Below are 21,657 nucleotides of genomic sequence, written 5' to 3' on the forward strand. Positions count from 1 at the left end.
CACCCACTCTGAAACAAAAGTACCGAGCAAGGGTGTCTATCTACTCTTATCGCTCTGCCGTGCACTTCTCCCAGCCTTACTCTACAATGATACTCCCACTCCACCGCGACCGTCCGTTCATCTGTGAGACAATGGAGGGTCAAGTCTCACTGCACAGCCTACTAGTTCAACCCAAACGCCCCTCGTATCTCCCGTTAGCTGGCAAATTTAGACAGCGTCAATAGTTTACTTCCGGAAGCGGACGCTATCTTCTCACCCGCACCTCCACGCCAGCCACCGCGAAACTCAATTCACCATCTCAATTACATTCAAGAGAACCACCACCTGTTAACTGCGCAGCACAGCACAATCTGGCTATCACGGCACCTGCACTGCTGTCGCAGCACCTCTGATCTTCGTCGTGCATCCCGCAAATGCTATCTATGGTACACCATGCAGACTAGTGGCTGAGGCGTCCCTTCAATCCAGCAACCAGCAGAAATCTAGCCGCGTAGCCGGACTCTTGCAGAATCTCTGACAAACATGGACAGCTTGCATTTTGCCGCTGTTCTTCGTGTGTCAAATCCCATCTTTAAAAAAGGCATGGAAGATCGCGACATGGGTTACGCGCGGGGCGGTGGATACTATCATCGTCACCTAGGATACGTCAAGCACTTCGATAGGCACGGCGCGGCTTTGCCGACGTTTCCAACGCGCCAAGCTTCCCACTGTTAACTCGGGTGGGCTTGCATCACTTTGCTCCCCGTGGACATGACCCTTGCGCGCTAGCCATCATTTATTCGTTCATGAGTGCTATATGCTCATCATATCCATTACATATGCTTAATCCTTTTTCACGTCCCCCCACTAGCTGTGTGTAGGCATATTGACCGACGCCTTCGTCGCGACCGCATCTTCACTCCTCCAAAGACTTGTCACTGTCTTCTGTTGTGTGTAGAACTGGAGACCTGGCTTTCCGTAGAAAGTGTTTGCACCGCCGCCTGCGACCGACTTCTTGTTACCAGTGAAGGAGAACATGGGGAGCTGCTGATATTAGCGATCATTCGTTACGTTTGGTTCCAAAGAAAACTTACAGGTACGGGAATGGGTACGTTGATACCAACCTGACCGGCTTCAATCTCACGCTGGAATTTGCCGGCAGTGGCACCTGAGCGAGTGAAGATGGCGGTACCGTTACCGTACTCGTTTGCGTTGATCATCTCGATAGCCTCGTCGATGGTCTCGACGTTTAGGCAGACAAGGACAGGGCCGAAGATCTCCTCGGTGTAGCACTTCATGTGTGGCTTGACGTTGGCGATGATGGTAGGACCGACCTGAACAGCCCAGTCAGTACGCAATCATCCCCACATATCAGCAAGACTTACCCAGTTGCCGTTGGCGTACTTGTCGGACGGAGGCTTCTGACCACGTCCGTCAAGGAGGATAGTCGCACCCTCTTCCTCGGCGCTCGCAATAAGGTCTTCAATCCTCTTCTTTGACTGAGGGCTGATGACGGGACCCAGATCGGCGCCCTCCTCGAAACCGCCGTTCATCGACAGTTCCTTTGCGCGCTCAGCGATCTCAGGAACCCATTCTTTGGTCTCGCCGATCATGACCAGAGTGCTCAAAGCCATGCATCGCTGACCAGCAGCACCAAAGGCAGCACCGGCAATCGCGTTCAGAGCATGGTTCTTGTTGCAGTCGGGAAGGACAGCAGCGTGGTTCTTTGCGCCCAAGTTTGCCTGAACACGCTTGCCCTGGGCCGATGCGCGCGAGTAGATGTACTCTCCAGCCTTGTTGCTACCGACGAAGCTTATTGCCTTGATGCGGGGCTCGTCGATGATGAAGTCAACGGTCTTGGCTGAACCGTGTACAATGTTGATTACACCAGCGGGGAACCCAGCCTTCTCCGCAAGCTCGGCAAGGATCATGCAAGCGCCGGGGTCGCGTTCCGAGGGCTTGATAACGACAGTGTTACCGGTAACAGCAGCGATGGGGATGGTCCAGAGGGGAATCATAGCGGGGAAGTCTGGGGTACCACGTTAGCACAAACCTCATTTACCGCCAGTCGTGCACTTACTGAAAGGGCAAATGGCAGCTACGACACCCAATGGTTCTCTGTAGCTGCGTGTCTCCATGTCCTTGGCGACCTCGAGGACTTCGCCAGTCATTTGTGTTGTGATACCGCATGCGGTTTCCGCAACCTGCAAGCCGCGGAGCACATCACCACGCGCGTCTCCAAATGTCTTGCCCTGTTCCAGTGTGATACTAGCAGCCAGACGGTCCCAGTTCTCGCGAATCAAGTGTGTGTATTTGAACAGAATCTGCTGCCTGTGAAGCAAGCTGGTCTCTTTCCATGGCTTGAAGGCCTTCTCGGCGCTGTCCACCGCGGCCTTGAGCTCCTCGTCTGTGCTCTGCGGCACGCGTGTAACCAGGTTGTTGGTCGCGGGGTCGTGTAGATCTATCCATTGTGTTGCTTTCGATGCCACGAACTTGTTGTCGAGGAAGTTTGGTGTGTCTGCGGGCGATTGAATTGGCTCGTGGTTCATGGGGTACGACTCGGCCGCAGACGATGCGGGCTTCAGGTGCTGCGCCGTGGCATGCAGCCGCCGTGCGGCGACTTGACTTTGGCTGACTGGCGACGACATTCTCGTACAGAGAGGGGCCGCGCGCGCGACAGACGAGCGAGCACTCAATGTTGGGAGGCGTGAAAGCGCGCGACGAGAGAACATGATCGGGAGCAAGGTAAGCTCAACGCAACCTGGGAAGACGCAATTGAAGTTGAACAAGTCTTCTGCAGGATCAGGGAACAGAGATTGCACCTAATCAAAGAAGAAACCACGTAGTAAACAACCGGCACTTGCGGCTATAGGGAAAGTGAATCCGGGTTGCCTTTCATAGCAGCAGGGTGTACAGCCGAACTCTCCCCGCAATGCCAGCTGCGCATCCGTCGATAACCAGCTCCCGAGGTCGGTGGTCTCTCTTCCGCGGCGTGTGCAGCGTTTATGTCATCAACCGCCCCACCTTCACATACACTGATACACATCTTGACATTTCATATGGCTGTCGAGTTGGAGAGTGTATCTTTTATCTTTATTCTTACATAGAAAATGTGGCCAAGGACCCTGGAAAGCCGCACCTTCTTCGTAGGGGTGCATACACTTTTGTCCCCCACATTGTTCAGCACATTCAAGAAATGCTTCCCATATTTAGGGTCGTAGAGCATCCCGATATTGACCTCCAGAAGTGCGCGTTACATGAACTAGATTGGGTCTTCTTGCAGCCGTTGCTGTTACTCAGTATCCCGTGGTAAAGTAGACTTTTGAGTAGCATGCTCAGCGGCGTATTGCTCTGTGCGTGCAGGCTCGAGATCATAGCTGATCTGGTACCTCTACAGACGTTGCTGTCGTAGATGTCGTTGCTGCAGCCTGCCTTTTGACCATGGAGCGACTCCTAGGTTCGTTCCAAAAGTAGACACGGTCCAATACAGAGGTGTAATTGTTAGCGACGACGGTGCCCAGACTGCGACCGTTTTTCCCCAATGACTCTGTGTTTGTTCGTTTTGGTGCGCTGATCGATATCGACAGTCTACAAAATATCAATAATAGTACGGCTCGTAAGGATGGATGCATCCCGCAAATGATTGCTCACGTCGAATACAACCGTCTCCACTTTGGGACTCTCTTCGTGATGGCGCTTCAACTCCATGGTTGGTCGACGGATACGGGAACACATCCGGGATGTCGATTTTGGGTTACATTTTGCGGGGCACATGTGCATAGTGGAGACGCAAAGTCGGTGTCGATTGGATAGATATCTACTCTAACGGTTGTCCCCCCCCCACCACTCCATTACCAGAACGTCAATAACGTCTGCGATTATGCCGTCCCTCAGCCCGCTTGATAAGCTGTGTGCCGACAGGTTCCACGCCGTGACTAACCTGTGGCGCGAAGAGAAGTACGAGGAGGCATACGCTGCTTGTCGAGGTAGAAGACGTGGGAGATGACGAGATCGACGAGACTGAAGATTACTGTGTACTGGATGAACGGCAGGCAATCTTATCTAGCGATGAGGAGGACCCCGATACCAGCGACTCAGAGATGTCCGATGACAGTAATGGTGAAGATCTCGCCAATACAGGCGATGAGGAACAGGTCGTCAGGGATAAGGGCAAATCAAGCGTGCGAGAATAAGAGACACGAGAAGAAGCCGAGTAACAGCACACATCCAAACAAGTCAGAGGCTTATTGATGAAATCTGAACATATGTTTCTACACACCCTATCTCCCAGCCTGTGACCCGGGGCGCTGCACATCCCATTTTCAGGAACAAAGCCTCAATACATAATCATAGCGCCGAGAATCTCGAAATGATGTGTAACTGCAAATCAGGAATCCAATCGGGGAGGGGCGAAGAGATGCCCTCTGAACCACACTTTTTGGTAGTCTGTTCCTCGTACTCTGTATCTCCCAACAGAGTACTACTCCATTCACTCAACAGTCAATACTGCCTATGAAGCGTTTGAGCGAGTGGTGCGCTTGTTGATCTCAGCCTGGGCCTTCTCAGATCCAGTAGCGACGGCCTCGGCGGCCTTGTCCTTGGCGTCAACAGCGGACTTCTTGGCCTTGTTTGCCTGGGCCTTGACCTGCTCCTTGGAAGGAGCGGCACCGGAGCCGAGAAGAACAGAGGCGAGGATAGCGAAGATGGTGACAGCGATGACACCGATACCACCAGCGACCTCAGGGACGAACTTGGCAGCCTCAACGGGGTCGCGCTTGGCGATCTCGAGGAAGAGGGCCACCTTCTCCTTGACGTAAAGGACTGGGTCATCCTTGAAGACGAGGTCAGAGGGCGACTTGGGTGTGTCCTTGGGCTTGGGCTTGTTGGCCTCCTCGTCAGCCTTCTCAGCGGGGTGCTTGAGATCGAAGGTCTCGGCCTTGAGCTTCTCAGCGTCGTCGATGGAGTGGCCAATGTAGATGTTGTCGAAGAGGATGTCCTTCTGCATGGTCCAGATTTCGAAACCAATCTGCGGCATGTTAGCAAAGAGTCCGTGAAATCAAGATGGAGCCAACTTACAGCACCGATGGGCTCAAAGTTGGCAGGGGTCTTGTCCTCGAAGTAGTCAGGGTTGGCGATCTTCTTGGGGGCCCAGACGCCCTTGTAAGCCGGGTTGTCGATGAAGGGAGCGGTCCACTTGCCCTTGTAGGCAGGGTTCTTCTTCATAGGAGGCTCCCACTTGCCGCAGCCAGAGACTTCATCGCACTTGGGGTTGGGAACGGTGGGAGGGACCCAGTCACCGTCCTCCTCGTCATCCCAGTCCTCAGGCTTCTCAGCCTCGGGGTCGGGAATGGTGGTGGGCTCATCCTCAAGCCAGTCTTCAGGCTTGGTGGCCTCCTCGTCGACAATCTCGAACGGCGCATCCTCATCCCAGTCCTCGGGCTTGGTAGCCTCGGGGTCAGCGATGCGGGCCTCGTCAACCCAGTCTTCAGGCTTGGTGTCGTTGGGGTCGTCAATCTCCTCAGCGGGGTTGACGGAGGGGGTGAAGTCCTCCAGGAGGGTTCCGTTGCGAACGGACTCGCCGTCGATCTTCATCTCGAAGCTCTGGTCGGGCTTGACGATGAGGGTGTAGAGGCTGGTGGTCTTGACGATACGAGCCATGGGCGGGTTCTTGAGGTGCTTCTCCTCGTACTCGCCGGTCTTGGGGTTCTTGTGACGGAAGATGAAGTGGACCTAGAAATGTCAGCGTAGTTGGCTATATTGAGAGGAGTGTCGTACCTTGTTGGTAGCACCGCACTTGTCGGGTCCGAACATGATGATGTAGGGAGAAGCGTTGGAGAACTCCTCAGCGTGGAGGGCTGCGTTGTCCTGAAGGAGCTTCATGTACGCACCACCGCACTCGAGGCCATCTGTCCGTTGTTAGAATAACGTGATATCCCAGATTTGGCTAGAAAACCTACCCTGAAGCTTGACTTCGTACTGAACAACAAGGGTGTCATCCTTGTTGTCAATGGCCTTGGGGAACTTGGCGGAGATGGCATGGTGAGCCGCCTTGTCCTTGATGACCAGTCCCTTGTCACCCTCCATACCCTTCAGTACGGAAGGTTCCTCAACGGACCAAGTGCCAACGTATGCCCATTCCTCGTCATCGGCCTTGACGTCCTTCTTCGCGTGTGAGGGGTTCCATCGGGACTCCCAGTCGTCGGTGAACTGCTCGAGGAAAGGTGCCTTGAGTTTTGTGGGCTATACGAGTGTTAGAGAGAGCCTCGGCTGTGTGACTGATTCAGAGACGTACAGTAAAGGTCGGCTTTGCGACCGTAGTCGAGGAAGAAGACGCTGACTCGGAAGAGCTGGCGTCGTCTGCGCGCACAACGGCGGCAGCGAGCGCAACGGTGGCGCCAATTGCAAAACGCATTGTGCTTGCCTTGGTTGAGGGTTGAAGTAGAGGAGAAGAGTTCACGGATTCAACGTTGGGGCAAGGTGACAGTTAAATGCCCAGTACACAGAAAGGCCACCTTAGTGAAATGTGGCAGGAAGCGGGCCCTTGGAGCTCCCCACTAGCGCCGCGACCCCTGCACGGTTATGCTCCAGGGTTATGGATGCTTCTCGAATTACTTTCACGCCAGCTGGCCAGATCTGATACACTTTCACTTAAGAGTTCACTGCATGCAATTACTGTGAATTGTTTGAGAAGTTATAATAACCCATGCACCTGTCCAGGTGCTTGCTCACGATCGCTCTTTCCAGGATTCTGTGCCCGCGGCGCTAGTGCAGACCTCGGGAAGAACAAACGTGTTCTCCACACGTCAACCCCGAATCCAAAGGTCCCAAGATAAGGAATACAGTTCAGGCTGCTTTTCAAATCTCAGGGAGATACTTCAAACAGGCCACGTTGTTCACAACAAGCTCGCATCGATCACGCTCATGCGCTGTACAACCAACACAACACACTACATCACCTATTACTGTTGTTGAACGTATGTGGTATTGATTGTGGGTGAGCTATATCCATAGTCACACCAATGCATGCAGCCAACGGCGCTTCAGTGTAGGTATTCCCAAAACTCCGCCGCCTAGCCAGGTCGTAAGATGTGGTCTGCGTATGTATGCTACCTGTTCCCAAGTCCATCCCGCAAGTAGTACAAAGCCGCGAACGCCATACGCTAAAGTCAAAGTTCTAATTACTCCATGCCGCATTCCATATGACATGGCCTATGTCGCGTGCAGTATTTACGGTGTCAACAACTCTGCCGATGAGAGTGGGTGGTAAAGGCTCTTCTTCGTCGCCTTCAAATGGCATGAACATGCCGGATGGTGTTCTTCGTAGTGCGCCGCTTTCCAGTGAGGCTGACGACCCACTCCGGCGCAATGAGTACGGATCCGAAGCAGTGGGAGTGCCGGCCCTTTTTGAGCCGTAAGCGCTAGAGGGCTTGAGGAACTCCTCACTCTCTTCGTCGTCTTCTTCCAGCAGGAAATTTCGTGATGGATTTGACGGCTTCAGGGTCTCGGAGGACGGCGACGGAGAGAGCCCGCTGCGCGACTTCCACATGGCGAGGGAGTGATGTTGCTGCGTCTCGGGAACGTCGGGAGAGTCTGTCCGGTACTTGAGCGTCGTCGATGGAAGCTTAGCAATGGTCTTGTTGTCCGTGCTGATGCTGACGGACGAGGCAGTCCGTGAAAGAGGCTTCTTCCGGCGCGACCGCTTCATCATGACGACGCCCTCGTCCGACGAGGAATCCGCTTCCTGGTACTTGGCCCAGGGGTTGTGGTTGCAGTCATCCTCCTCATCGTCGGCGTCTTTGCACTCGACGGCGATACATTGCTCAACCTTGTCGTCGAAGCGGATGTGCCGCTTCTCCCCGTGATCGGGAGTGTGCAGTCCGGAGGTGGACTTTGAGGAGAAGTAGTCCGTGCCTTCCCAAAGCAGGCCTCGGGACAAAGTGGAAGATGTGGGGAAGTCGGGGGTTACACGGCCGATGATTGGTCGGGGCCGTCGCAACTCCAGCGTCACACCGGTTGTTTGCTGGGCCTGCACCGACTCGGCCGCTTGTTGCAGCAGTGACGACGACGACAGCGACTTTTGCAGCATGGCCTCGGACATACTGCGCTTCTTGAGAATTGGCTTCTTGACGCCATTGACGAAGGAGTTTGTCTTGGACAGGCGGCTGGCTGGCTCCGAATTCTGCTGCGAGCAGAAGCGATTTGAGGCAGGCTGCATGGGCCCGTACAGCCAGGTCACGTCAACGTCTTTGAGCCTGGTGATTCGTTAGCAGTGCCCAAGAGTTAAAAAATCTGCAAGATGGTGCACGGATGGGGGTGATCGACACCCCTGCCGTGGCTGCAGATCGAAATATTCGGGACTCACCAATTCAATGTCTCGGGCGAGATGGTCTTGAGCTTAAACTGGGCCTTGGCCCACGTTCGCCACGAGGCATTTTCGAGCCTGGAGCGCTCCCCGTAGACGCTGCGGTGCTCGACGATGTGCCGCCATGACGACCAGATGTCCTCCTCGCGCCACTCGTACGAGAGGTAGTCGACGTGGTGTGAGGGCTCCTTGCGCACGGCCGTGTCGTCTTCGGACATGGGCATAGGGTCTGGCGTAGTCATGGGAGTATCGGAGGAGAAGCCTTCGGTCGGCGACGGTGAAGGCAGCGAGCCCGGGCGCATGGCTGAGGATGCAGGCTTCAACGAGGCCATGTCGATGGGCGTGACGCCGTGACTGATGCCCTTGCCCTTTGCAACACCCTTTCCCTTTCTGTACTGCCGCGCCGAGCTGTAATTGGGAAACGCCAGGCCATCGTCTTCGCTGCTCGACTCGTCTGACTTGGGATCGAGCGAGACACTGCTGGAGGGCGTCGAGTGCATGGACGAGGTGCGCGAGGAGCCGCTCAGCGACGGCGAGCGCAGGTCAGGCAGCGAGTACTGGTTCTTGCGGATGGGCGTGTAGGTGTCGTAGGCGAGGGAGGCGGACGAGGGCGAGCGCTGGAAGGGCGGGTTGTCTCGCGGGAGCGACAGCATGGCCGTCATACCGGGCGGGTGCGGGTCAATGCCTCAATATCTATCACAGCGTGGGCCCAGCGGCGGCGAGGGAAAATCTCAGATTGTTCGGCGTAGACATGCGGTCGTGACTTGGTATGTATGGGCGTGCGGGGACTGAGGTGCAGTGGAGCGTGGCCAGGAATCGGGCTGACGACGCAACGGCGGATGTAGAGGCAGCTGTTGAGCAGTGGGAGGTGCGGAGATTGTCGAGACAGAACCACGAAGCGGAGTAGCGGCACTGGCCTAGCCACGAACTCTGGAAACCTGAAGAGGCGCCCCTGCACCCTCACACCAGGGCTACTCTGGGGTCCCGTCCAGCCTTTCACGTCACCCCTCGCCTTCAAGCCACAAAGGACCGACCGCTCTGCCGCTGCGCATCCGTTTGCCCTCCAAGCACGCTTCGCTGCACCTACGGGGTAGCTGCAGAAGGCCTTTCGGTGATCAGCCTGCAGATGCCCAACAGAAGCATGTGTAGTCTAGACCGTCGCTAGCACCCTCGCGTGGAGGCGCCTTTCACATCCTGTCGCGACACAGTGCCGGGGGTTGCCTCATTTCCGAGATGCGCCGGCCGTTGCTGCACCTCAGCAGCGCCGAAAGTGAACTGCGGAGAACCTTGAGAACCTTAAGAGCCAGCTGCGCATGTGTGCTCACGCTCGTTTCCCCCGGCTCCAACGACGTTGACGGCGAACGCCAAAGCCATGCACTGCGATGCACCCCCCACTCAGATGCAGGTTAACTTAGCCTTCACTTAGCCTCTCAACACGATGCCTCTGCTCCATCACTTCACCGATGCTCAGCATACAGCAGTATGACGAAAACCATCCATGCTTCTCGTCCAAACACCTGCTCCTCCACATGCGCTTCCTCTCTCGGCGCCTGGGGATTTTGTGGAGAATGACGTTCTGCTCATCGATCGAACTTCAACATTTCAATCTTGCCTGGATCTCTACTTGGTGTACTTCCAGACCGCTCAGAAAGCACGACGAGCCAAAAGCACTTAAAATCTTGGTCAAGACACACATTTCGCGTGGATCAAGGGTTTTCGCCAATACTAAAGCGCGATTTAAACTGCTCGCCTTGCCAGATGCCATAGTTTTAACAAAATAAAGGGCTGCAGACGACTTTAGTACGTTTCGTATCAGGACCAAACTCCTTCGCAAGCTCCGTGCTGCGTGCAACCATGAAATGGTCCTCTGCTAGCCCTCGCCTTGCTAATCATAGCTCACCCTAGAGCGCGCGAAGAAGCGAAGAACAAACTACCCACGGGTATTACAGTGGGGATGAGTCGGGGTTCAAAAGGAATCATCTGGTTAGGGCCTTGGTGTAAACATCAGCAACACAACATGTTAAAGTACAGTCGTACTCCTGCCATCCTTTCTCTCCGCGGCATTTGCAACCATGTCTTTGCCCCCGGCTCTTCAGTGGCACTGCGTCAAAGCCGCTGCTCCAACCGCTGCTCCAGCCGCATGGCACTCCACCACATATCGATAATGGAAATACCATTTGTAGCAACCCGAAGATAAGCCATGCGTTCCCCAACGGCGTGGCAGACTTGGTCAGTCTGTGCAACGTCGCACAACAGTAGCCTCGTCATGGACGGTTCATGAGTTTGCAGGGCCAAGCAGCGCCTCTCCGACGGCCACGAACGTCAAAGGGGCCTCACCAGTCGCACATCGTCTCGTACAGCAATCTCGCGAGCATTTATGCTATCTGCGAACTGCAGCAGCCCCTGGGATTTATTTCCGGTAAAATGCAGAGCGGGAATGATCCAGCCTGTGCGATCGATCTCAGCGCCGTATGTAGCGCCATGACGCATGTCGCGTCGGTGTTCGAGAGCCCCGAGAGGCGCGAAAGCGACCCAGTTTGTGTCATCGCCTGTCGCAAACGTTTTGCACTCAGTTCTGCACTCAGCCTTGTGTGCGCCTTTATAACATGTCACGGCCGCGTCACACGTAAACTTTATAATAGTCATTCCTTAGCATTCATAACATGAGCGCAACACACGATGCGCCAGCCCCAGCTGGGGACTCACACCTCGACTCGAACGCGCCGAACGGACGTCACGATATTACGACTTCTTCGACCGATGTCAGTCTCACCGAGAGAGACGGAACAACACAAAATGGAGAGAAGGCTGTAGAAGAGGGCGCTACTGGAGCGAATGGCGCCGCTGTTGCACCGGGCGCACCTGGTGCGCAAGATGAATTCCCCCAGAGAACGAAGCTACAGATCTTCTTGATCATGCTCTCTCTGGCTGTGGCGGTTCTACTCGTTGCTCTGGATATTACCATCGTCACGACCGCCCTACCCACGATTTCGGCAGAGTTCAACAGCGCTTCGGGATATACATGGATAGGCTCGGCGTACCTTATCGCACAGTCAGCAGCCACACCAATCTGGGGCAAGATCTCTGATATCTTCGGACGAAAGCCCATCCTGTTGCTCACAAACGCCATCTTCTTCGTCGGTTCCCTCCTTGCAGGCGTGGCTGTCAACATGGATATGTTGATCGCTGCAAGGGTGATACAGGGTATTGGTGGTGGAGGTCTCATCACACTGGTCAACATTACCATATCCGACCTTTTCTCTGTGCGGGACCGAGGTGCATACTTTGGAATCATCGGTGGTGTATGGGCCTTGGCGAGTTCCCTAGGACCTGTTGTTGGAGGGCTCTTCACGCAAAAGGTGTCGTGGAGATGGTGCTTCTACATCAATCTACCTTTCGACGGTGTTGCGTTCCTCATCCTCCTGTTCTTCCTCGATGTCAAGACACCAAAGACTCCGCTCCGTGATGGCCTCAAAGCTGTTGATTGGCTGGGTTCGCTCGCCATGGTCGGTGGAGTCATTATGCTGCTCCTCGGCCTGGAATTCGGAGGCATCTCACATCCTTGGGATTCTGCCACAGTGCTTTGTCTGATCATCTTCGGAGCCGTAGTCATTGGCATCTTCTTCGCCATTGAGTGGCGGGTAGCACCGTATCCTCTCATGCCCCTCGATCTCTTCTCGAAGCGATCGAACTTGGCTGCATTGGCTACCTGCTTCTTCCACTCCTTCGTGTTCATCAGCGGCAACTACTTCCTCCCACTTTACTTCCAGGCTGTGCTTGGCGCGACACCTATCCTTTCGGGAGTTTATCTACTGCCTACCGCAGTTTCACTGTCCTTCCTTTCAGCTTTCACTGGTATCTTTATCAAGAAAACCGGGCAGTATCTACCTATGATCTGGTTTGGCATGATTATGATGACACTGGGCTTTGGTCTTTTCATCGACTTTGACGTCAACAGCTCTTGGGCCAAGATCATCGTCTATCAGATCATTGCTGGAATTGGTGTCGGTCCAAACTTTCAATCACCGCTCATTGCACTCCAGAGTCTCGTACCGGTAAGTTCCATCGAAAGTTTCTTTTTCTGCGCCTGTACATGTGATCATTACACATGACACTAGAGGCGGGGTTGCGGTAGAGCAACCATAGTTGCCATTCGTTAGTCTACCGATGCTGACATGCTCCCAGAAACGCGACATCGCTACTGCGACTGCAACATTCGGCTTTACTCGGAACCTTGGTAGCGCCATCTCGGTCGTTGTAGGTGGGGTCATCTTCAACAACGAGATGAAGTCGAAGCAGTCTCAACTGGCCACTTCGCTCGGTCCCGAAACTGCGTCGAGGTTCGGTGGAGGTTCCGCCGGCGCCAACGTCGGGCTTATTCAGTCCCTCCCCGATGAGCAAAAGTTTGTTGCGCGAAAGGCATTCGCAGACTCGCTGAGCACCATGTGGATACTCTACGTCGCATTTGCTGTCGTGGGTCTCGTAGTCAGCCTCTTAATCACGCGTAACAAGCTCGACAAACAGCACGAAGAGACCAAGACTGGAATCGAGGTAGAAAAGGCAAAGAGGCTCGAGAGGGAAGCCGAGCGCGCAGAGAGGCGGAGGAAGAGGGCTAGCAAGGGGTCATTACCGCTCGACCCTGAGGCACAGGCGAGCAATCCTGATGTCGCGAAAGAGAAGGAGACGGCGGCATGATGAATTTTCCCCGATTTCATGGAGCATCAAGCATAGCGTAGGTGTTCGTGTCAAAATCCTTCAATGTAGTTTGTCCAAGATACCACTGTAGTAAAATTGTAATATAACAGCCGTGTAGGCCCACAGAAGTGTCAGTGCGGTCCAGTCATGGTGTGTTCTTACTCACAATGTCGTTTGCTCACAGGGTCTGACCCTTCGCTGAGTCTTTGTCAATACGAAATTAGACATGTCCGCGGTGAAGTAGACAAAGCACCACTGGTACACGTTTCATAACAGCGTGTTCAGCGAGCAATCATCATTCACTACACACTGATATCTTAAACAAAGCTCCATGGTCCCAGACAGAGTTTGTTGTCAACGTCAACGCAATGTGCTACTATCGACTTTACATCTTTGTCGGCTGCGGCCACTCAACTTTTTCAGAGACGCCAGTTAGGCACTGTAAGAATGCGCAGACGAAGAGCGGAAAGAAGTCAAAATCGCCATCAACGCAGCATGAGGATCTAGCTACCAGAGGCGAGAGTTCTTCGGGAAGCAGTCGCAAGGGCAGAGACTCACAAATGACGTTGGTGCCAGACGATGACTCCACCGAAAGAACAGACAAAACAACCACGTACGGAGATAATTCGCAGATTTTACACTCTGCTGTACAATCAGACCATAACAAGACACATCATGCAAATCTTGTGTCAACCACCGACGTTCTCTTAACTCCAAACGCAGATGGTAGAACTGCCTTGTCGCGCACGACCTCGCCTACTATCATTTCAAGAGCCAGGACTTCGCCGCCGAATCCTCCGGCTCTAGAGGACAACGATACCCAGCCGACTTGCGAAGAAGGACGTGTACATCCCCTGCACACTGTCCGGCTCGAGCGCATGTGCCCACTTTGTGAACAAGAGAGAGAAGAAAGACTACGACTGTTGTACTCTTCCATGAGGGAGATCAGATTTGACCCTGCGAGATGGCATGTGAAGTATCAAGGAGATGTGAAGTTGCAAAGTGATGGAAATCAGCAGACGGGTGCGGGCTGGGGTGTTGCGATGGGTGGGTGGTGGGATCGGGGCAAGAAGGAGGATAAGGATGGTGTGACATGAACATGGATTGATTGTATCTAAAGGAGAGAAAGAAAAACGCCATACCGAAAACTGAGAGTGGTGCTGCGCGGACTTGGAAGGCGCTGCACGTGTGGTGATGCAGCATCACGTGCACCGCCGCCAATCGCAGCTCGGCCCTTTCAAAGCTCACCAACAATCACGACCACGACACCTCGCAACACCGCCAATTGCCTCGTCGCACGTCTCCAAATCACTCGACGGAGTCTTCGGAAACCGTATACACGACCGCCACCGCCGAACGCACTCCCCGCCGCCGCAATGCCGACACCAGAGTCCGAACTCTTCCTTGCCAAAAAGCCAAAGGTTGCGCCAACCTTTGACGGTGTCGATTACGAGGACAACACCGCGCTTAAGGGCGCGCAAGATGCTATTATCAGGGAGCAGTGGGTGAGGAGCATGATGGCGAGGTTGGTAAGGGACGAGATGGGCAAGTGCTACCGGAGGGAGGGGGTCAACCACCTGGAGAAGTGTGGACATTTGCGAGGTAGGTCTTCTTCTATTTTACGGGCTAGAAGGATGCGCGCAGAACGAAAAGAGGTCTGATTTGGGGCTGGTTCAAGCGGTGCAAGGCCGTCTGAGGATGTACGCCATAAAGAGCGAAGGCTAACACAGGCTGAACAGAGCGTTACTTTGAGCTTCTCAAGGACGCAAAGGTCAAGGGATACCTCTTTGCCCAACAAAACTACGTCGACGATGCGTTGAAGCGATAAGCGGCCCGCCAACAGCGGTGATCGCTTGCATGAAGGACGGACAACAGGCAGACCATACACGACACGCAGTGGGAGACACCGCCAGACGAAGACAAGTGTTTATGGCGTTCGGCAAGCGTATGCTGAAGAAACGCACCACTTCTCTCGTACTGGCGAAACTGTACATATACATGCCGGAGGAGAGATCGATGTAGCACGAATTATTGGATCAAGTGTACAATTGCAGTGGTACAGTTCGTGTATTTTCTTTTCCTACTGACGTGAAACCTCAAATTTCTAGGTCTTCTGTTCCAGACGCGTATGTCGGACTCTTTGTGGCTCCCCAGGTCCTTGACATGATGAAGCCAAGGCTAGCTCCTCAACCCCGCTACCATCGCGTACCTGCGTCAACAGCCGCTCCGACCAGCAACTGTCAACAGTCAACACGATGCCCTTCCCCTTCGTCCTACCCACTACTTCCAGTATTTCCTTCACCGAATACTTCAACAGCAGCACCCATCCGTCCCTACCGAACTGCGCGACCACTGCGCGAGGCGTCCTTCGAGACGTACTCAAGCGACACAAGCGCATACCACCTGCCTCACAGGCCTCGAACCTCTCCACCGTAACATCCGCCCTCAACGACTACATACCATATCTGTTCGCCCTCGATGCGGGACTGAGTGGTGCAAGCTGCGCCGGCGAAGAGATCGACCTGGTCTTGGTCAAGGAGCTGGAAGTAGAATGGCGCTCGACGCTGGGGTCTTCGATACCGGGTCGCGAGCCAGCAAGAGTGAAGCTCAAGAGTCTTGAGAGCGAGCTCTGCTATACTCTCTCAACACTCGCATACGTATACAGTCTCCAGGCTCGAGCACAGCTACACACCCTCTATAATGCGACCGTACCCACGCCCGAACAACGCGCAACCGCAATCGGTGCTGCTATGAAGCACTTTCTCGAAGCAAACTCCATACACACATACTTGGTGAACCGCGCAGGACAGTACAACTCACAGCCCGCGGCTATAGACATATCCGCGGCTGTGCTGGGAGCGTTGGCAGAGCTCACTATGGCTGAAGCTACACTCATCACCGTCCTGAAAGACGATCCATACCCAGCGGTCGTGATAGAAGACCGGAACAAGCAGAACAAAGACTGGATGTTCCGGGGCGTTGATATACCCAAGGTCCGCGCGCATCTCTTCGCTCGATTGTGCCTTGCTTCTTCAGAACACGCTGCGAAAGCCCAAGCTATGTTGGGGCGGTCTTCCAAGATCAATGACGATCTGTTGAAATACGTGGATGATCTGAGGCGGACCGCCAAAGGCAAGGCGTGTCGGTTCCTTGCCTGCGATGCTGAAGGCGGTGGTAAAACAGGCGAGGGCATCGCGTGGCTTCGAGGCGCAAAGAAGGAGCTGGGTTTTGCATCCCTGGGCGCGGAAGAAGAGAAGAAGTCGTCGGGTTTCTCCAAACTGAAGAAAGAATGGCAGGAGAAGAGGGAAGATCGCAAGATCGAAAAAGGTGTGGACTGGGGCACTGATGCAGGCAAGTTTGAAGAAGGTCGGATCGTCGATATGTTGTTGAAGAAGTGGGAGAAACAGAACGACACTGTATGTATACCCCGTATCCGCTGCTTTGTCGAGTGTGGTGGACTGACTATACCAGGTTGGCATTCAAATAGTACCTCCCTCAGAGCCATTGCTAGCAAGCATGCCCTCTGGACGCGAGTATCACACCACCAAGATGTTTATCGTCCCCGCGCTCGACGAAGACGCTTTGATCCGCATGCGGGCGCCACCGGATCCAAGCGAGGCTTTCGAAGGCAACGAAGACGACAGCGCAGACGAGGACGACCGCAACCCTCCAGCCGGTGCTTTCCCAGGCACAAAAGCGGACTATGCACCGGGCTCAAGCTACTATTGAATTGCAAGGGTATATAATACAATTGGAATGAGACGATTTCTGAACGAACAAAAGAGCTAGCTGACCAAACACGCCATCATACCACATACCCAAGATCCCTCCAAAACTCCGCGACCTCACCCGAAACATCTCTTTGCACCCTCCCCTCCTCCCAGACATCCCCCGCCCCCTCCAACATACCACTCCATGCCATCAGCAAAGTGCCCCTGTTCCCCCTCCCCGCAAAATGAACAAGGTAATCCCCCCTCCTCACATCCCGTTCCTTCAACCCCTCCACATCCTCCCTCTCCAGAAACTTCTGCGTGCCTTCCTCTTCATACCCGTTAAACCAGTGCTGCGGCACATATCTCGCTTGGTCTCTGAATTGCTCTGTTTTGAGCACCTCTTCCATGGCAGATTGCTCGGTGAAGGGGAGGTCGATCTCCGGTTTGTAGTGGCGGAATGCGAGGATGGCGGTGAAGAGTTCGATGGCCCAGGCGTTGACGCGGAGGAGGAAGATGCCGTTGTTGAGACCGTTCCAGTCGCGTGTCACGAGGAGGTTTGTTGTGTTTGCTGGTGCTGGGGCTTGCTTATCGTCTTCATCTTCGTTGTCGTCGTCGGAAGAGGAGGAGCGACGCCACCAGGACCCGAAGCGCGCTTTCTCTGGTGGGAGAAAACTCAATATCGGACGGCATTGATCGAGGATAATGGTATCCCGATCAACCCATTGTATCCATTCCAACCGCTCCTTCTCTGGCTTCAGCATCTCCCGCATGAGTAGGTTGAGGATGAAAGCGGGTTTGTTCCACAGATCATCTACGATTGGATCGCACATCACCCTCACCTCCGTACCATGCACCAAGGCATGCTGAAGATGCGTCTTGAGCGCTTTCTGATAGTGTTCCTGGGGCTTGCCAAAATGCGCTGTCACAGTCGCAACGCGCGCCCGCCCCGTTGCAAAAGGTGAGTACTTCCGACATGTAGCGCGTTTCGCAGTCGCTGCTTTGATGAGCTCAGCGGAGACTTCTGGTAGGCATTTCGAGTCGCCGTGGGCAACGAATTGGGCGTTGGGTCGCGGTTGTGGACGGGCATACGGAACGGAGAGGTTCTCTAAGTTGGGGTGGTTCCAAAGGAGGATGGGGAAGCCGATGAGGAAAAGACAGAGCCAGATGAAGAACTTGCCCGTGAGGAAGCGCGGAGGTGCGTACATGGCTTTGGAACGAGTGGAAGGGGATGGCGAAGGGATGGAGGTGGGCTTGTAGCGCGGATGTCCGAACATCTTATTGATACTGGGTGCTAGCTATGTATGTATGTGCGAATAAGAAGAAGGGGTAGAAAACAGACTTGGGAGAGGTCCTTCCAAGACATGGTCGAGATGACAAGCTACACGAGGTGACGAATGCTACGGCGGCATTCTCTTGGGATGCCAACGTCGCCGGATTATGCGGCTGTGTATTTGTGGTAAGTGGGCGTCAGGTTGACAGCCAGCCCGGCATGGCGGCGTTGGCATGTCCGGTCCCAAGAGCTTCGCTGTGCTTGTCTTGAGCACAGAGGTTCTGGCATTGATCTTTCTAGCTAAATCATACTACTAGTGGATTTTGACTCCAATTTGGTGCATGACAGAGGCTTACAGAGCGAACGCGCTGTGGTCGGACTTTGTGGTCAGATATGGTATTTGCGGAGTGTGGTTACACATCCTGCTCACGGACTTGTTGATTCTTCTCCTATACGCGAATTCTGAACGGAGATTGTCGAAGGGATCGTGTGAATGGAGACATATATTTTGGTGCAATTCCTCAGTACGGTTTGGAGCTGACGAATTCATCGCGTTAGATGTTTCTGCTGCTCGGGGAGATACCTTGGCCTCTCGTCAGTCTTGGCTTGGCTGGCGTCAGCGTCACTACAATGAAGCATAATGTAGATCTGAAACAGATCGAGGCTCCCAAAAAGAGCCTCATCAGTATTTGGAGGTTGATGGGATTCCGACGGAGCGGTGCGCCCTGGTGGTCTTGATCAACATACCGCCGACGCGCATGCCATCCGTTTCACAGCGTCGCGGCACGCATCGTATCTGCGCTTTAGAGTATAATAGTGAGGAGACGTCTAGTGTGTTAGCTCTGAAATACCTTCTGAGTATCGTGGTGTCTTGGTATATTCCGGACAGTCCGGGGACTATGTTGGGGGTGGAGGTAGCTGCGAAGTTCGCATCGGCGAGACACCGCAGGCGCGAGCCGCGCCCTCAGCAAGAACGTGAACGGAGTACATGACACACATAAAGATCAACATTAGTGTTAATTTCGTGACGTAACCTGCTTCGGAGGAAAAAAAGGTACAGGTTCAGCAAAAGATGCATGCATGGGATAGCCGACCTCGAACTAATGGACATCCTGCCGGTGGTATCACATGGCTTGGGTCTTCTCGACTGACACGCAAAAACAAAAAAACGAGAGCTCTCCAGCGGGGAATTGAACCCCGGTCTCCCGCGAGTTGCCTAGAAGGTGACAAGCGGAAATACTGACCACTATACTACTGAAGATTGGTCAACCTGATGGTTGAGTAGTTGGTTGATGACAGAATAGCACAATACACGAAATATAATCTCACCATTTGGGCAGACGCATCAGCTTGACTGTCATCATGCTATAAAATCGCTTCAACCAAGTCTTCAATTTGCCGATCAAAGGTGGCGTAAGTTCGATCATGTGCCCCGCGACACGCCGTCTTGCAGCCGAAGCGCGGGGCCATTGGCAAGCACCTGACTCACACAAAATTCGCGACACCACGCCTATATAAGTGCGTTGTCTCGCAAAACTCAGTATACGACGTGAATCAACCGAGGTGTAACCTTGGCCGACCCGCTGGAAAAATCAGGCTCATTTGTGTGACAGGATGAATCTGCCAGAGTCGTATCCTACCCGGCGCATCACTCCCTGTGGACACATTCGGACTAAATTGGCATATTTTCCTGTTCTAAAAGTAGGCTCGAGAGGACTCGCCAATGTAGCATGCTCTGTTATGCTGTCCATGCGAGCTTTCGTACGCCGGGGTTAGCCTCCTTTACGACTTTGTGATCTCCTCTGGACCTTTCATATCACCCAACGAGTTCTCACCATCTTTACCATCGCCCACTGACCCCTGTCCGATTAGAACGGCTTCTTCCCGTCCAAGCATCATGTGCTCGACGTTCACCTTGGGGCCCTTGAACCACTTGTGTGCGGAAACGAACCACCATATCGTTACCAAGAACATCGGACCACCGTAAACGACGCATGTCCAGTTCATGTCTGCCACGCTATTGGTGCGTTAGTCTTTCCAAAGCAGCGTGGAAGTGTTGGTGAGACTTACGTCAAGTCCGGTCCGGTTACGCTTGGGAAGCATAAGATAGGTATCATGAGCAAGACAAAGATGCATGCAACGCTACCAATAGCACTGGAGTACTTCCCCAAGTTCCAAGGACCCGGTCTAAAGCGATTGCCTACGAAGAAGACACGGATGGCGATGGGTATGGTAAAGGCGCTACCAGATGTCAGTAGAGCACGCACATTATGCTCACCAGCACTTACACAAAAGCTGCGATGGCACCAATGGAGAACAGCGCTCCAACAGCCAGCTCGCCGCCAAATATGAGCAGCAGACACAGTATGCCGATCGCGCAGTTGAACCAAACGGCATTTGCAGGTGTCTGCGTGTGCTTGTTGACCCTCTTCCAGTACTTCGATAACGGGAAGCAGTCATCACGCGCGTACGCGAATGTCACTCTGCTTGCCGCAATCATACATCCTTGACCCATGCTGAACCCAGCAATAATAGTGAGCGCAAGGATGGCCAGCGTCATCTTTTGCGACATGCATTGCATCAGGTAGGCAGCGAAGGGCTGCCCAAGCTCAGACTCGAGGACAAGGTCGATATCAACGACAGTGTACGCCACGACAAGCTGAAGGAACCAGCCAAAGAAGCCTCCAGTAGCGGATGTCAGAACAATAGCGCGCGGAGAAGCCAGGTTCGCATTCGAGCATTCTTCCGCAAGATGGAATGGCGAGTCGTAGCCTGACATGGTCCAGATGACGCCGATAAAGGACATCAGGACTGATATACCAGCTGGGAAGGATGTACCTTCATAGATTGTGCCCCAGACCTCGCTCGAAGGGGCAAAACGGGGTAGACCGCGCTCTGTACGGTCTGTACCAGCTGGGATCATTATGATGACCACGATCAGCGCAATGAAGTTGAATGTGGAACCGGCGGAGTTGAACTGTGCAAGCCACCGTGTCGGCATAGAGGAAAGGATCGCATGAAGAATCATGATGAAGACCGTCAACAGGAAAGTCTGATAATCCGTGGGGACGTAAGACGGGTCGTTGATACTAGCCGCCGCCAGTATCATAGCCGCAATTCCATAATTTACTATCCAAAACAGTCAATTCTATGTCCATACCTGTCGCGAACGAGATAGCGGGTTGTACTTGCCGGACGGTGCCGCCGTGATCTGGGCCAGCCAATTACTCCAGCCAGTAAGCCAAGCAGCAAAAGGTCCCCAACCAGGTGGTGCCAGGACAGCAGAAGCATAGTATAAACCTCCGCTCGTGGGCATGCTACTACACAGCTCCGCCATACTCATTGCCACACATTGAATACCAACCATGGCCACAATCCAGCCCCAAGTCATTCCAGCCGTTCCCGCATAGCCCATGCCATAATAGAGCGTTGACGCGAAACTTGGCAGTAGACCCAGAACCGCAAAACTGACACAGAAGGTGGTAAACAGCGAAAACTCTCTCTTGAACTCCGATTTGTATCCAAGGGCTGCTAGGACTTCTTCATCCGGGTTGAGGGAATGCGTGGGATCGTAGGGTATATCGCCATCTGGAAGAACAGATGTCACCGGTTCTTCCGCGACGGAGTGGTTCCGATGC

General features: G+C 53.9%; 8 protein-coding genes and 1 non-coding gene across 9 annotated transcripts; 3 read left to right on the forward strand and 6 right to left on the reverse strand.

Moving 5' to 3' along the window:
- Positions 1–846: 846 nt before the first annotated feature.
- On the reverse strand, positions 847–2,627 carry J4E84_009066 (uncharacterized protein; the record flags this gene model as incomplete). The annotated part of the gene is made up of 4 exons (XM_049391632.1): positions 847–1,023; positions 1,074–1,313; positions 1,365–2,008; positions 2,060–2,627. 4 exons carry the CDS (start codon positions 2,625–2,627, stop codon positions 847–849), a joined length of 1,629 nt encoding a protein of 542 aa, XP_049240760.1.
- Positions 2,628–4,489: 1,862 nt separating this feature from the next.
- Positions 4,490–6,391, reverse strand: J4E84_009067 (uncharacterized protein; the record flags this gene model as incomplete). The annotated part of the gene is made up of 5 exons (XM_049391633.1): positions 4,490–5,005; positions 5,056–5,709; positions 5,755–5,885; positions 5,937–6,219; positions 6,272–6,391. 5 exons carry the CDS (start codon positions 6,389–6,391, stop codon positions 4,490–4,492), a joined length of 1,704 nt encoding a protein of 567 aa, XP_049240761.1.
- A 762-nt stretch (positions 6,392–7,153) lies between these two features.
- On the reverse strand, positions 7,154–9,003 carry J4E84_009068 (uncharacterized protein; the record flags this gene model as incomplete). Its single annotated transcript, XM_049391634.1, has 2 exons — positions 7,154–8,231; positions 8,342–9,003. The coding sequence occupies 2 exons, from the start codon at positions 9,001–9,003 to the stop codon at positions 7,154–7,156; spliced, it is 1,740 nt and encodes a 579-aa protein (XP_049240762.1).
- A 2,001-nt stretch (positions 9,004–11,004) lies between these two features.
- Positions 11,005–13,036, forward strand: J4E84_009069 (uncharacterized protein; the record flags this gene model as incomplete). Its single annotated transcript, XM_049391635.1, has 2 exons — positions 11,005–12,396; positions 12,527–13,036. The coding sequence occupies 2 exons, from the start codon at positions 11,005–11,007 to the stop codon at positions 13,034–13,036; spliced, it is 1,902 nt and encodes a 633-aa protein (XP_049240763.1).
- Positions 13,037–14,412: 1,376 nt separating this feature from the next.
- On the forward strand, positions 14,413–14,864 carry J4E84_009070 (uncharacterized protein; the record flags this gene model as incomplete). Its single annotated transcript, XM_049391636.1, has 2 exons — positions 14,413–14,638; positions 14,776–14,864. 2 exons carry the CDS (start codon positions 14,413–14,415, stop codon positions 14,862–14,864), a joined length of 315 nt encoding a protein of 104 aa, XP_049240764.1.
- Positions 14,865–15,291: 427 nt separating this feature from the next.
- On the forward strand, positions 15,292–16,765 carry J4E84_009071 (uncharacterized protein; the record flags this gene model as incomplete). The annotated part of the gene is made up of 2 exons (XM_049391637.1): positions 15,292–16,452; positions 16,508–16,765. 2 exons carry the CDS (start codon positions 15,292–15,294, stop codon positions 16,763–16,765), a joined length of 1,419 nt encoding a protein of 472 aa, XP_049240765.1.
- Positions 16,766–16,841: 76 nt separating this feature from the next.
- J4E84_009072 (uncharacterized protein) lies at positions 16,842–18,023 on the reverse strand (the record flags this gene model as incomplete). Its single annotated transcript, XM_049391638.1, has 1 exon — positions 16,842–18,023. One exon carries the CDS (start codon positions 18,021–18,023, stop codon positions 16,842–16,844), a length of 1,182 nt encoding a protein of 393 aa, XP_049240766.1.
- Positions 18,024–19,194: 1,171 nt separating this feature from the next.
- Positions 19,195–19,280, reverse strand: J4E84_009073. The gene has a single exon. It is a non-coding gene; the product is annotated as a tRNA-Asp (tRNA).
- A 521-nt stretch (positions 19,281–19,801) lies between these two features.
- On the reverse strand, positions 19,802–21,128 carry J4E84_009074 (uncharacterized protein; the record flags this gene model as incomplete). Its single annotated transcript, XM_049391639.1, has 3 exons — positions 19,802–20,036; positions 20,090–20,260; positions 20,308–21,128. 3 exons carry the CDS (start codon positions 21,126–21,128, stop codon positions 19,802–19,804), a joined length of 1,227 nt encoding a protein of 408 aa, XP_049240767.1.
- Between the last annotated feature and the right edge of the window lie 529 nt (positions 21,129–21,657).

Source organism: Alternaria hordeiaustralica (genome assembly GCF_023758085.1).
Source record: "Alternaria hordeiaustralica strain BMP 2776 chromosome Unknown scaffold_25, whole genome shotgun sequence".
Classification (NCBI taxonomy): Eukaryota; Fungi; Ascomycota; class Dothideomycetes; order Pleosporales; family Pleosporaceae; genus Alternaria; species Alternaria hordeiaustralica.